The 16,362-nt window shown below is 40.8% G+C and overlaps 1 protein-coding gene across 2 annotated transcripts in view; it reads left to right on the forward strand.

Annotated features, from left to right (window-relative positions):
- Window positions 1–16,362, forward strand: part of LOC141196449 (glyoxylate reductase/hydroxypyruvate reductase-like) — a 42,534-nt gene that overhangs the window by 14,488 nt on the left and 11,684 nt on the right. For both annotated transcript variants that reach the window (XM_073662571.1, XM_073662580.1), the window contains exons 4-6: window positions 6,484–6,600; window positions 9,059–9,147; window positions 10,461–10,565. In XM_073662571.1, the coding sequence (XP_073518672.1) occupies window positions 6,484–6,600; window positions 9,059–9,147; window positions 10,461–10,565 (311 nt within the window). The remainder of the gene's footprint in view (window positions 1–6,483; window positions 6,601–9,058; window positions 9,148–10,460; window positions 10,566–16,362) is intronic.

Raw genomic sequence — 16,362 nt, forward strand, 5'->3', positions numbered from 1 at the left:
CAAAACCCAATATTCCTATCTGTACTCCAGAGACAGGTCTTCTAGCTGCATTCTCATACAAATTCTTTGAACTCAGGATGCTTCTTTGCTTGGACAAAGGAGGCCTCACCACTTCTCTGCTGTGTAGACAAATCTCAACCTGGCTCTCTTTTCCCCAGCAGATATCCTGTTTTAATCACCTGTCCACAGCAGGAGGTCTTCTACTTCAAAGGTTCTTTTAGTTAGTTTCTCTTTCCCTAGCTATAAGTAATTTTCCCTCTTCCATATATGTTCTTGTGAAGGCCTACTTCCAAAAGGAAGATGGAGGTGTCTTATGGATTAAATTTTTTTTCTATGACATAAGACAAATATATAAATTAATAAATTCAGCATCAGTAAAAACATAATTCATATTTATTATAAAAAGGCCATCAATGTATATTTCACAAAACAAAGTGACCCCTATATGTCTAATCTGATCCAGGTGCTGACACTGCATGGATGAGCTGTGCTGGCAGCCGGCTCATAAGTCAGTGTACGGAACTGTGCCATCGTGGCTTCAAGAATGACAAGTGGACGCTGACTCAGCACAGCATAGTTGAGTTGTGTTGGCTGGACGCCCAAAATACGCTGGATTGAACCACGCATACCCAGTTTTCTGACACAGCTCATAAAACAATGGTTCGGAGCACGTGACTGAGAAAGGGAGCATGCAGTCAAACACAGGATGGCATCTGTGCATGCTCAAACATTGCCATTGGAACTACTGGAGGACAGTTCCATTGGCAAAGGAGGATAAATGGAAGGGCAACCTTGGGGGAGGTGTGGGTAATGTGTCCAAAACTGGTAAAATTTTAAAAATATGTATAATGTCAAGCCAGAATAAAATTACATGAAGATTACTACCAAATAACATTATCATTTTGGAATAACCCTTTGAGGATAGTCTTTGACACCTGGATAATACAGCATTATAGAAGTCTCTTAGAAGATAACATCATATAATAAAGCAGATTTGTTAGTGGATCACTAAATGAATTATAGTTCATGCAGAATAGCAGTTGTGAAGAACTGAACTTCGCAGCCCCGCCTGACGTCACTAATATGTCGAGAGTCACGCGGTGCGGTTTCCCCACTTTCACCAACGTGACGTTCCGCGCCTCCTGGGGATACGTAATGTCAGTTTGGCACACTTTTACACAGACACCCCCTGTACACACGGGCACAGGCAGGCATGGGGAGTGAGAGGGTGGCCCACATGACAGCCGGCATGGCATAACACTCGCTCACAACCGTGACAGGCTGAGAGCCCCCTTTAACAAGCACCATAGAAACAGAGCCTTGCAAGCCCGGTAGGACTGCCATCAGTTCCTTGTTAGATATAAGCCCGGTCCGTTAACGGGATTATATTGGGCCAGAAACCAGCCCTGGTTGCATGTGCCGTTAAACCGAGAACACGGACGTGTGGATTCATGGAGCGAGATAAAAGAGTAGCCCAAGGTTAAATTGGATATTTAATTGCCTTTAGGGCACACTAGACAAAACACTATATACACAATGGATATACATATATGATGGTCAGATATGCAAATACAGGTGGCAGAAAAAGAAGTATAAGCAGATGATACAAAACTCAGTTACCACTTGAATGTTGGGCCTTGGTGCTGCGCAGTCACATGGGAGGTGTGGGGTGCCAGCGGTCTCCGGTTTCTTCCAACACGATGCAACAGTGTGACCTCCCTTAGAAGAGAACGCTGGGCCACAGCCTCGCATGAGCAATTAACCCCTTGGTTGGTTACTTTCTTTCCCGCCTCAGGGATGGTCCTAGTTTCCCTCCCCTTTGGTCTGGCAGCTGAAACTCCAAAATCTATGATGGATCATAACTTCTCAACGGAAGGTCATAGGGAGGTGGTTTTGGCACCATCGGATCCGGTCGGGCCCCTGTTACGCTTTGAGACCAAACACAGATTCCACCCAGGCCAGCCTTATTTCATCTGCTCAGCGCAGATTGGGTAACAGTGAGGAGGTGGATGCTGAGGAGGAGGAAGAGGAGGAACAGGAGGAACAGGAGCTGGTGGCTAGCGCAATAGAGGCTAGTACCCACACAACCATCATGGCGGAGACAGGGAAGTGTTGGCTGTAGGGACCTTGCCACATATGGCCGACTTTATGTACCACTTCCTTTCCCATGACCCTCGTGTTACATTCATTTTGGCCCAAAAAGAGTACTGTTTGTTCACCCTGCTAGACCCACATTACAAGGAGAAATTTGCATCTCCTCTTCCTGAGGCGGAGAGGTCTTCTAAAATGGTACTATACCAGAAGGCCATTATGGAAATTATGTTGAAAAAATTCCCAGACAACACTAGTGGCTGGGGGCAAGCTTCATTGCCTAACCAAGGAGGAGAGGCCAGGGAGACACACAGCAGAAGTAGGGGTACACTCTTAAAGGCATGGGCCAATTTTATGACACCAGCCCAGCGCCCAAGGCCTGATGACCGGGTATTTTTGTCAAGGAGGGAAACGTTTTTAAAGATGGTCAAGCAATACCTGGCTGACCAGCGTACTTCCTAATTCTTCTGCGACTTTCAATTATTGGATCTCAAAGCTGGACACCTGACATGAGCTGTCCCTCTTTGCCTTGGAGGTGTTGTGCTGCCCTGCCACTAGCATCTTATCTGAGCAGGTTTTTAGTGCCGCCAGGGGGGTCATAACAGATAGGTGCTTTCGCCTGTCAACAGAGGATGCTGACAGACTCGCTCTCATAAAAATGAACAAAGTCTGGATTAGCCCACATTTTTCCACACCACTAGATGACAGCAGCACATAAAGTGATTTTAATATTCAATATTTTAATGAAGCCCGCCAGTTGTTGCCTTTCAAGGGTCTATGGATGACCCTATCTTATAATTTTTGTCTGGCTTTGCACTTTCTGCAAAGCCTTTATGACTGTACAAGTACATCAAGTACACTTTCAAAATGTTTATGTTCAAAAAAATTTTATGGATTCATTGACTCCTTCATACAGTTTAACACGGTTATTGTTGTATTGCAGTGGTATGTAAAACTTTCAAAAAGCCTTGACAAATATTTATGGATTAGATTACTCATCCATAGAGTATTATGTGGTTTCTGTCACATTTTGATGGTATATAACACTCCAAAAAAGCATCTAAAAAATTAGGCTTGTTTACATTTCTTACCCATACACTATTCCGTGGTCTGGGGTACATTTCTGTGATCTTTAAAACAAAAATAAAGCGTTTAAAAATTTTGCAGGCTTAAATTTCACAGCCATACAGTATTCCGTGTTCTAGGGTACATTTCCTTGGTATATAACCTTCAAAAAAAAATATTGAAAACTTTATCCTTATTATATAGCTCATGAATAAACTATCCCATAGTCTGGAGTACATTTCAGTGGTATATAACCCTAAAACTTGTTCAAAAATGTATCTGTATTATATTGCTCACCCGTCGAGTACTATGTGCTCTTGGGTATATTTCGGTTTTAAATAATCCTCCAAAAAATTGTTCCGAAATTTTATCGGTATTATAATGCTCACCCATAGAATATTCCGTGGTCTGGAGTACATTTCATTGGTATATAAACCTCAAAAGTGCATAGCCTTTATGAGTTTAGAAATACAACTACATGACAATTTGAACAGAATGTGTATCAAGCCCTCCTTTATATCTAATACAGAGTATATCTGAGTCCCTCTGAGTCCCTAATTTTTGGCAGTTCTTGCTTTCTTTTTAATAAAAAAACTATTTTGGTTTACCTAAATTATAATTTATTAAAATCCTTTTTAATTTTTGCCTTATATACAAATCATTATACAGCAAAAAATGATTCTTGACATTTTTATTCCTGTAAAATGCAATTTCTTGTTGGATTGGAATGTTTTATTGTTAGTCCTTAAAGTGGAGAAAAAGTGTGAGACCACTGTACTCAGCAGCGATCTCTGAGTCAGAGATGCTTTCAGGGGTCTTCCCCATTCTATTCTCTTTCCATTCACCACTTTTTCCATCCATTGGAACATTTTCACTCCGTGTAGGGTCTGCCGGAAAAAAGCTCGGCTTTCCCATTAACTTCCATTATACTTGTTACTGGTAGCTAGCATGCGAGCATTAGGAATTGCTCGGTTCGAACAACGAGCACCCGGGCATTTTAGTGCTCGCTCGTCTCTACTTCTGAAGTCTCAATGCTTTTTTAGATTTGTTGCATGAGAATCATATGGCTTCCATTGTGGTTTCTGTCATTTTGATAGCAAGATCAGAGTAAAGTGTAATGGAATTAAACCTAACACAGCAGTATGTATATAGCTTTAAAAGGATTTTCCACTTTTTCTTGTATGGGCCTTTATTACCCAGCACTGTGTTAAAATAATAAAATCAGATGGTACTCTCCTTCTTCAGGTCCAGTGCCAGCTCTCTGCAGCTGCTCTAGGTTCTGTGTATGGTCTACAGCCAATCACTGAGCTCACCCAATGTAGAAAGTACAAGCCTCTGATGTCAGTGATTGGCTGCAGCAGTGATGTGTGCTGTAGTCATAATGTCACCATTGTGACCAAAAGTTTTGAGACGGACACAAATTTTGTTTTTCCATCGTTTAGTCAGATGTTTCTATGGTTACTGAAGTACAATTATAAGCATTTCATATATTTTTATTCTTGAATTAACAAATACATCAAATTTATGCAAAGACTCCATATCTACAGTGTGGACTGTTATTTTTCAAGATTTCTACAATTTGCCCTGATATATTGGATATCAGCTTCTGGGCCAAATCCTGACTGATGATGACCCATTATTGTCTTATTAGTGCTTGGAGTTTATCACAATTTCTGTGTTTTGTTTGTCCACTTAGTTTTTGAGGATTGTACAGTGCACTGTTGTGTATTTTTTTTTATTAAAAAACAGCCAAAAATGATCTCTTTTAGCCATTTTTAATCAGGCAGACCATTCTGTGCAGAACACTGATTTAAATTGATGGTGTTACTGTCAGAGGTAACATCATGCTGCTTTGACTGAGATGAGTGATGCGCCATATTTTTCATATTGCTTTCCGCTTATACCCCATTAACACATTTGCAAGAGGCAAAGGAGGCCAATTATGACCTGCTGTTGGTAGTATTACTGCCCAGACAGCTGGTGCCAGTGGTGCTTGTGATAGCGCCTCTCATATTTTTAGCCGTGTTGTGGGTTTTAATTTCTTTTAAACTATCCTGTCCATTGCCAATTTTGCTTTTACCATACATGTTGTACAACACTATATTTAACTTTTGAGAGGTGTTTTCAACTCCAGTTATTATTTTTTTGACAAAAACAAGGAATGCTAGGTAGGCAGGTAGCATGTACAGAAAGCAAAATGTTGCAGCAGACCACAGTAAAGGTGTGGAGTATATGATTGTCAACTTAGAATTAAATGTCTAAAAAAAAGTTTTACAATTTTTTTTTACAACTACCGAAATTCAACCATTTTATTAAAAATTCCGTAATAAGAAATGGTAGGTGAATACACGTTCAAAAATGATGCGCCTACAACAAGGCACTATATTGGTATCGTGTGAATGGATGTAAAATTTGACTAGTAAAATGATGTGAAAAAAACAATTGTTTACACATGCACACTTTGGGAAGTATACAGCTGCAGTTAAATGTTTAGAATTTCGAGAATTTTCTTTTGTATATATGAAAAAAAACAAAAAAAAACCCAAACAATTATTCCTATGTTCAGAAAAAGACTTGCACAAGAAATGAAAAAGTTAATTAGTCGCTTCTGACAAGCAAGCATATTGTTCGTGACACTGATTTCCATTTTTTTTTTGTAAATAATATTGTGCTGTCTTGCTGCTGCTTTCCAGTGCATTAAGAATGAAGAAAAACAAATGTGTAAAAATATATATATAATTGTAATTCTAATGCAGCAGTACAGATGACAGCTACACATCTCTTATCTCTTTCCCCCTATCAATTGAATCTCTGTATTCGCAGACTACTACTCTCTTCTTCAGTGCTTCAGTCATACATTACTGTCTGGCGTATGTGTCCAATGTTTTAGTAATTTTTTTTTTAATCCCTATTGCTAGGATATCCTAAATATACTAAATCACCCTAAAATGGCTGCTACATTCCCTACCTCGTCTTTTATACAGACTATGATTGTCCCTCTTAATTGGCAGAGCTATACTATTTCATGTGATAGCTGCAAGGCATTATGTGAAAGACTGAGTGGTCATGCCTGCAGTCATGTCAGCCTTCTTTAGCTAATGCAAAAATCTGCAATGTGTAACATAAAAGCGGGTATTTTTTTGCCGATTAGTGCAAATTGTTCTAATTCACTGGGATCTGCAAATTTAGTGGAATTTAACACTAATTCGATTTGCATTGAATAGATTTGCTCATCTCTGCTTTTAACCATTTGTTAGAAATTCTTACAAGATAGATGTCTGTGGCTTTTCTGTATTTTTTGATATTTAATGTCGTCTTGCATCTCAGAGGCATCCGAGTTGGATTTACCCCTGATGTATTAACAGAAGCTGTGGCTGAGCTTACAGTGGCGCTATTGCTTGCAACGTCTCGAAGGCTAATTGAGGCTGTGGATGAAGCAAGGAGGTAATATAAAAAAGCTTATATAGAGCATAGCAATAAGTGATCATTTTGCAATGTCAGTTCATGCCACCATGATTCCCCTATGTTTCGTAACTGGTCATTTATCGCTCTTTTTAACCCAACTCACTATGAAATACGCTTTATTTTATACTTGGCTATGAAATCTATTTGTGCAATCCATGCGGTTTAAGATGCACTACTATGTAAAAAGTTGTAAAAACATGAAACTTATTAAAACTTATCAATATTACATTGCCACAGGGGTGTGAAAAACTGTTTGCCCCCTTCCTGATTTCTTATTCTTTTGCATGTTTGTCACAGTATTTCGGATCACAAACAAATTTAAATATTAGACAAAGATAACAGAGGTAAAGTCAAAATGCAGTTTTTAAATGAAGGTCTTTATTGTTAACAGAAAAAGAAATCCAAACCTACAAGGCCCTGTGTGAAAAAGTGATCCCCCTCCCCCCAAAACATAAATTAACTGTGTTTTAACAAATCTTTGGGAAGCTGAGTTCAAATTTCCCTAGCCACACACAGGCCTGATTACTGCCACACCTGTTCTCAATCAAGAAAACACTTAAATAGGGCCTGCCTGACAAAGTGAAATAGACCAAAAGATCCTCAAAAGCTAGACATCATGATGCGAGCCAAAGAAATTCAGGAACAAATGAGAAACAAAGTAATTGAGATCTATCAGTCTGGAAGAGGTTTTAAAATAATTTCTAAAGCTTTGGGACTCCAGCGAACCACAGTGAGAGCCATTATCCACAAATAGCAAAAACATGGAACAGTGGTGACCCTTCCCAGGAGTGTCTGGCCGACCAAAATTACCCCAAGAGTGCAGCGATGACTCATCCAAGAGGTCACAAAAGACCCCACAACAATGTCCAAACAACTGCAGGCCTCACTTGTCTCAGTTAAGGTCAGTGTTCATGACTCCACCATGAGCATGAGACTGGGCAAAAATGGCATGCATGTTCTGGGGCTGTTTTGCTGCTTCAGGACCTGGAAGACTTGCTGTGGTAAATGGATCCATGAATTCTGCTATCTACTAAAAAATCCTGAAGGAGAAAGTCCGGCCATCGGTTCGTGACCTCAAGCTAAAGCACACTTGGGTTATGCAGGACAATGATCCAAAACACACCAGCAAGTCCACCTCTGAATGGCTTAAGAAAAACAAAATTAAGACTTTGGAGTGGCCTAGTCAAAGTCCTGACCTTAATCCAATTGAGATGCTGTGGCATTACAACAATTTTGCAAAAATGAGTGGCTCCAAATTCCTCCAGAGCGTTCTAAAAGACTCATTGGCAGTTATCGCAAATGCTTGATTGCAGTTGCTGCTGCTAAGGGCGGCCCAACCAGTTATTAGGTTTAGGGGGTAATCATTTTTTCACACAGGGCCCTGTAGGTTTGGATTTCTTTTTCCCTTAATAATAAAGACTTTCATTTAAAAACTGCATTTTGTGTTTACTTGTGTTATCTTTGTCTAATATTTACATTTGTTTTGTGATCTGAAACATTTAAGTGTGACAAACATGCAAAAGAATAAGAAATCAGGAAGGGAGAAAACACTTTTTCACACCACTGTATAATACAACTTCTTGAAAATGCAAAGCACATATTCTACATCATGTCTGTTACACATTAAATATGTAATGTCCATTATGTCAAAACCAAAGTATTGGAGCATTTTAAGTCATTGTTGTAACAGCAACATACAATAAAACCTGCCATTTCTATTGCATTACATCTTCATAAAATATATATATTTCATTACATTTTCTCAACTGTGTCACTTTTATACTAGCAACTGTATGTAAATACATATATGGGGATCTTATTAATTATTTAGATTATTGAAATCAGTGGCAACAGGACATGTTGATTGTGACAGCAAAAGAAGCTCTGCATCTTTGTCCCGCCAGATTCTGCTAAATATGTGTTCAGGACAGACCAGATGTCAGTGTCTCTGCTGTGGCCATCAATTGGTTGCCATGTTCATGTAGCGTCAGAAACAGCATTGTAATGCAACAACAAATTTTATTACTTAAATGCATATATTCTTGGCTAACAATCATTAATGTAATTTAGTTTAATTAAAAAGTTTGCAATTTTTGCCTTCTATATCCTCTGTGTTGCACTGGCTATTGTTGGCTGCAGAATGAGTTAAATCAGAATCCGTCAGTGAGCACATTCTGACATTCAATGGGAGAGGTTCTAACTTTTTTATCTGTCTTTTGTGAGCTCTTATCAACTGATATCTGACCACAGACCACATCAAAGTTGAATGAACAGGAAACAAAGAACCTGTAAAGGCCAAACTGTGCAAAATTTATAATGGAATCAAATTGAAATCCATAGGATTTTTAGCTCCAAATTCATGCCCCCTGAGATGGATGAATTTCCTAACTTCACATGGTCCCAAAGGTCACTAACTCCCATTTGATGTTTTACATAGTGGGGGATGGGGCACATGGAAACCCCTATGGATGTGTGGGAGTGGACTCTCTGCTAGAACTGTTGGAATCCTAGGCTTGGGAAGAATTGGTAAGTAATATGGTAATAGAAAAAAATAGTGTATTAATATGGTAACAAACTGTATTATTATAGTAAAGACTTATGTGTTTTTTGACCAGTCCACATTTCCAGACAAAGATGCTTATTATTGATAATTCTGCATCTCATGTGTTGAAAGCTTAGTGCTGGGGATTAAAATAGAGCATGATGGACTAATACGAATATAAGTATTACATTTTTTTCGGAACAAATTTTACTTGCTATAGCAGTGATTTCCAAAATTATTAGGTCAAATTCACATGTAGCGTAAATGCTGCATTTTTTTCTGCTGTTTTTTATCCACATATATTCTGCAGGTGTTCGTACCATAATGCGCAATAACAATCTTCTCTGATTATTGCCTTTTTCCTATGCTTTTTTAATGAGTTTCCCCTAAATTTGATGTGTTGTCGGTGCAGATTTGAAGCAACATTTTAATGTTTTTAGTAGTGCAGAAAATCTTTGATTCTGCAGTTAAGAATGCAAGTGTGTAGATACATGCATTCTTTTTTTCAGTCTCCCCATAGAAGCCAGTAGAGAAAAATGCACCAAAAACCACAGTTTGACAGTAGGCATGAATTTTCCTGAAATTGCATTCGTCTTGCGTAGACCATTAAATGCAGCAGTTTTTCTGCATAAAAAAACGCAGCAAAAAAACCAACTGATTCATGAACAGGCGTGCACCTCTTCATGAATCAGGAGCGTCTGACTCCAGTACAGCCCCTCATCAATACTGGCATGAACAATGACGGTATTGATGAATGGAGCCCAAAATATCCACAATGCCAGAGATTTGGCCTGGGTAGCAATTTAATACTCAGTATGGGAGCACTCTTTATGGGAGCACTCTTTTAGCCTGAGGACACTCTAGCAGTCATTGCACTAGGTGCCTAAGTGCAAAAATAACATAAAAAAAAAGCATTACTTACCGCCTGGACCGGCACTGCTCCTCTGCTCTGAGTGCTCTGTTGACTGGTGATCGCTTCTTTTTTCATGTGAGCGCTGTAGCCTATCACCATCCCCTGATTGGCTGCAGCCTTCACAGTTCTGACAGAGCAGATGTCAATCCTGTAAAGTGTGAATCGGATGCAGCTGATGGGCTGCAGCGCTCACATAACAAACAATTTCATGAGATCGCCTGGGGACACAGCGCTCAGAGCAGAGCAGCAACACTGGTCCGGGATGTAAGTATGCTTTTTTTGGTTGTTTTATTTAGCATATTGGGGCCATTGAAAAGTAGTGGCCAAATTAATTGATAAAGGAAACCAGAAACATTATTTTTCTTTACGTTGTATCCCTTGCAGGGGAAGCCATTGTGTATTGTTTGAAGCCTTTTGGTGTCAGTAAATTCCTGTACTATGATATTGCACCCAGACATGAACTGGCACAAAAGATCTCGGCTGAATATGGTGAGGATGGCTTCTAGAGTAATAATACTAGGACCTCCAGTGTCTGAAGCAATTTTGAGAACATTGTTTTTCTGTTATTACTGCATTGCTTTTGTGCATACTACTTAAAGAAGCACTCCTATCAAACGTTTTTATCTTCTTAATACATTGCAATCATGATATTAAATAGAACTATGTACTTACAATTGCTCATTTTGCCTTTCTACCCAGCTAATTCTTCTCTTTTCCATTAGGTCTAGGACATCACATGATTAACCCTAGAACGCATGACCATAAAAATGGGCATTTTCAAAATAGAGTTGTTATACCGAAAATGCCTGTAACATAAAAATAAATGAACAACTGGAAATGACAAACAACTATATTCCTGAGGAATACCTAGAGTTTCAAAATTCTAACTAAAGAAATCTTGCAGAAAATAGAAAACAATTAACAGGGCGGGCCTGCGAGGCCCCAGGTATGCGTTCTAGGGTTAAAAACTGACTAGCTCATCCTTATAAGTTTTATGTAGATACAGGAGGTCAATTTTCCCTGTATGTATAACGCTATTGCCGGTGCCCCTACATGGTTCCCTTTCCCCCTCCACGCAGGAACACCGGCATACTCACTGACCTGGTCCTCGGCGTGTTCTTTGCTTCCTGGGCTGTGTGTGCATGCCACACCTCCCGGCGGCGTACCTAGTGCGTGCATATGCTCCCCTGCTCTTAAAGGGGCAGCGTGCGCATATAGTGAAATGCCCTCAGTCTATAGCTGAGAAGCATTTAGTGTTAATGTTCACCTGCAAGACGGCTCCCAGCCAATAGCTGGGAGGCATCTTGTATAAAAGACTTCCTCCCCTTTAGGGAGTTGCCAAGCAACACACTAAGTTGTTAGGTAGTGTGGTGTTCTACCAGTGCAGTTGTGAGGTCCCCTTGTCATGGTGTGGCTAGGGTCCTGAACCAGAACCTCTGGTCCTGGTGTGACCAGGGTCCTGTACCCAAATCCCTGGTCCTGGTGTCGCCAGTCATGAACCTTGTACCCTAGTCCATGTGTGATTAGTCCTGAACCCGAATTCCCTGGTTCTAGTGTGGCCAATGCCTGAACCTCATCACCCGGTCCGTGTGTGGCCTATGCAGGGCCGGTTTTAGACAAAGTGGGGCCCTAGGCAAAACTTTAAAGTGGGGCCCCAAAAGCTCACATATTGCACCATCACACAGAAACATTTTGGTTGCATTTATAATGCACTCCCCATAGTCCCCCATATAGTATTATACACTCTAATAGTCCTCCATATAGTATAATACACTCCCCATAGTCCTCCATATAGTATAATGCACCCCATAGTCCTTTATATAGTATAATGCAAACCCCATAGTCCTCCATATAGTATAAAGCACATTCCATAGTCCTCCATATAGTATAATGCACACCCCATAGTCCTCCATATATTATAATGCACTCTCCATAGTCCTTGATAGAGTATCATGCAGCCCACCCCCCCAGAGTATAATGCAGCCATCCCATATAATATAATCCAGGCTCCCCCATATAGTATAATCTAGGCTCCCCCATATAGTATAATCCAGGCTCCCATATAGTATAATCCATGCCCCCCCCCATAGTATAATACAGCCTCCTCATAGTATAATGCAGCCTCCCCATAGTATACAGTGGGTACGGAAAGTATTCAGACCCCTTTAAATTTTTCACTCTTTGTTTCATTGCTGCCATTTGGTAAATTCTAAAAAGTTCATTTTTTTTCTCATTAAAGTACACACTGCACCCCATCTTGACTGAAAAAAAAACAGAAATGTAGAAATTTTTGCAAATTTATAAAAAAATAAAAACTGAAATATCACATGGTCATAAGTATTCAGACCCTTTGTTCAGTATTGAGTAGAACCACCCTTTTGAGCTAGTATAGCCATGAGTCTTCTTGGGAATGATGCAACAATTTTTTCACACCTGGATTTTGGGATCCTCTGCCATTCTTCCTTGCAGATCCCCTCCAGTTCCGTCAGGTTGGATGGTGAACAACCATTTTCAGGTCTCTCCAGAGATGCTCAATTGGGTTTAGGTCAGGGCTCTGGCTGGGCCAGTCAAGAATGGTCATAGGGTTGTTCTGAAGCCACTTCTTTGTTATTTTAGCTGGGTGCTTGGGGTCATTGTCTTGTTGGAAGGTGAACCTTCGGCCAAGTCTGTGGTCCAGAGAACTCTGGAAGAGGGTTCATCCAGGATATCTCTGTACTTGGCCGTATTCAAGTTTCCTTCAATTGCAACCAGTCGTCCTGTCCCTGCAGCTGAAAAAAAATCCCCATAGCATGATGCTGCCACCACCATGTTTCACTGTTGGGGTTGTATTGGGCAGGTGATGAGCAGTGCCTGGTTTTCTCCACACATACCGCTTAGAATTATCGCCAAAAAGTTCTATCTTTGTCTCATCAGACCAGAGAATCTTATTTATCATAGTCTGGGAGTCCTTCATTTGTTTTTGAGCAAACTCCATGCGGGCTTTCATATGTCTTGCACTGAGGAGAGGCTTCCATCGGGCCACTCTGCCATAAAGGCCCGACTGGTGGAGGGCTGCAGTGATAGTTGACTTTGTGGAACTTTCTCCCATCTCCCTACTGCATCTCTGGAGCTCAGCCACAGTGATCTTGGGGTTCTTCTTTACCTCTCTCACCAAGGCTCTTCTCCCACGATTGCTCAGTTCGGCTGGATGGCCAGGTCTAGGAAGACTTCTGGTGGTCCTAAACTTCTTCCATTTAAGGATTATGGAGGCCACTTTGCTCTTAGGAACCTTGAGTAATGCAGAAATTCTTTTGTAACCATGGCCAGATCTGTGCCTTGCCACAATTCTGTCTCTGAGCTCCTTGGGCAGTTCCTTTGAGCTCATGATTCTCATTTTGTCTGACATGCACTGTGAGCTGTGAGGTCTTATACAGACAGGTGTGTGCCTTTCCAACCAAATCAAGTCCTATCAGTTTAATTAAACACAGCTGGACTCCAATGAAGGAGTAGAACCATCTCAAGGAAGATCACAAGGAAATGGACAGCATGTGACTTAAATATGAGTGTCTGAGCAAAGGGTCTGAATACTTATGATCATGTGATATTTCAGTTTTTCTTTTTTAATAAATTTGCAAACAAATCTACGTCTGTTTTTTTTTCAGTCAAGATGGGGTGCAGCGTGTACATTAATGAGAAAAAAATGAACTTTTTAGAATTTACCAAATGACTGCAATGAAACAAAGAGTGAAAAATGTAAAGGGGTCTGAATAATTTAGGCTCCCCCATATAGTATAATCTAGGCTCCCCCATATAGTATAATCTAGGCTCCCCCATATAGTAAAATGCAGCCTCCCCATAGTATAATGTAGCCCCCCAGAGTATAATGCAGAGCACCATGTAGTGTAATGCAGCCTCTCTATAGAATAATGCAGCCTCCCCATAGAGTATAATTTAGGCTCCCCCATATAGTATAATCTAGGCTCCCCCATATAGTATAATGCATCTTTCCCAGCCTCCATTCCTGCAGTGCTATGGTGACTGCATACTCACTGATTTACAAAAAAATAAATTCATATTTACCTCTTCTCCTCGTTCCCCTGCTGTCCCGGTGTCCACAGCGCTTCTCAGGAGCTCCACTGCCAGCACAGCGTGGCTCGCAATGAAATGACGTGATTGTGCCGCCCGCTTCAGGCAGAGGGGGAATGATGGGAGAGGGAGCATCACATAACGCCCTCTCCTCCATCATTGGTTTCAACTGTAACGGCATCATAGATGCCGATACAGTTGAATGCGCAATGGCAAGGAGGGATGGGGGCCAGCGCTGGCGTCCCCCTGAGTCACGGGCAGCACGCCACTGGTTGGGGGCCCCTGGGGGAGTGGGGGCCCTAGGCAGTTACCTAGTCTGCCTGCCCCTAACGCAGGCCCTGGGCCTATGGTTGTACCAGTATCCGAGACCCGTGTGCCTCCGATTATCCCGTGCATCCAGACTGCTAAAACCAGTCTCCGAATCAGTCCAATCTGAATGTAGCCGGAGTCCGTGTCAGCGAACCTGACCCCTGAGGTCAGCAACTGCAGTACCAGGGACTACCTAGGAGTGGTACCTGGTGGCTACCTGCAGCCCAGTCTGTCTCCACCATCTGGAGATTCAGTGAACACCAGGTAGCCGCTTAGTTCCTAGGCAGGCCCGGCCTTGTGGCACAGTGGGTCCACGAACATGTGCGCCACCTGTGGGCGTGACAGTATGTGTCATAAGTCACTGCAAAAGTTCCTGTCAAGGTGGAGGAGGGAGCAGCTGGGTCAGAAGTTGAAGAGGGGAATGATTTCTGCAAGGACAAGAGACTTCCTGTTTCTACATAGAGCAGAGAAAATAGAAGAATTTACTGGGTAGAAAGGCAAAATGAGCAATTGTAAGTGCACAATGCTATATAATATGATGATCGCAATATATTAAGAGGATAAAATCTTTGATAAGAATGATTCCTTAATACCCTATATACTATGCTAAGTTAACTGTATGCTGTGTTGATAAAATTTAGGAATAATTTCACTGGCAGGTCGCTTTGGATGGTTGTTGCGGGGTCTTCTGATTAAACAGATATTTGCCCTTGTAGCTCAGCCAAACTACTTAATATTTATATATCCTCCCATCTCTTCTTTTATTAAAAAGAGTTAGTTTATTGAAAATACCTTTCTTTATTTAATACGATTACAAATACGATTTCATGAAGAATATCAGATGCTACAGATATGGAGACTAACATTAAAAAAAAATTCAATATTAGTAATACATTTTTCATTACAAACATGAGTGTCTTTTTTTTAGAATCAATATACAAAGATATATTACTAAAAAATGGCGCAAATTAGATTATAAATAATAGTAAAGGACATATAATTTAAAGGAGTTGTCGGGCACTGACACATTGATGACTTATGCTGACATTTGTGAAACATATTACGAGCACTGACCCCAATACACGGACTGTCTGCGTGTTTCCCTACCCAAACTCTACAGCCTTATAAGCATATATGAGGCTGTTGAGCTCAGGTTGGGAGACTCGCAGACAGTCCGTGTATTGCAATTGAGTTTCTCGGACGTCTGCATGAGCCTTTATCCATACGATAGGTCATCAATATGAGATTGGTGGAGGCCAAGTGAATGGTAGATAAACTTCAGTACTTGGCAGTGGCCACTAAACTATGTATGGATCTGCCATGTTTCCCTCCATACATTGCTTACACCCAGCCGGTACCGAAGCAGCTGATTGGCAGGGGTGCTGGGTGCTGTACCCCCATTAATATCCTACTGATAGTCCTGGACAGCCCCTTTAAGTGCATTTTTTCCTACCTGGAGTTCCAACTCTAACGGGCAAAGAATTTGTGATCCTCCAACAACGACGAAGATCATAATTGTAGCCCTTAACACCATATGGCAGTAGAAGGAGAATTAAAGGGTAGCTAGCATCAGAAAATCACCTATTTTTTAAATCATATTTTTGTATTACATTTTTTCCAATTGGGCAATGTTTTATTCATATCACAATCTTTATTTAAAAAAAACAACAAACTTTGTAATGTTGTTGTTTTCTATGAGATAAATTGGAGGCAGGTGGCATAACTGGCGTCTAAGGTTGATTCAATCTTTCACCACTAAGAGGATAGCAGTAAATTAAGTTGTTAGGAGTTAGCATAGCTCAGATACTCTTTGTTGTTTTTGCTCTATGGAGACAGAGGTTTTTGTCATACCCGCCATGAAAGGCGGAGAAGCAAATTTAAAGTTTTGGACTGGTGTAATAAAAATTCCCAT

The sequence above is a fragment of the Phyllobates terribilis genome, unplaced genomic scaffold (assembly GCF_046119375.1).
Source record: "Phyllobates terribilis strain yellow unplaced genomic scaffold, ASM4611937v1 Scaffold_1__5_contigs__length_1240528914, whole genome shotgun sequence".
NCBI classification, from domain to species: domain Eukaryota; kingdom Metazoa; phylum Chordata; class Amphibia; order Anura; family Dendrobatidae; genus Phyllobates; species Phyllobates terribilis.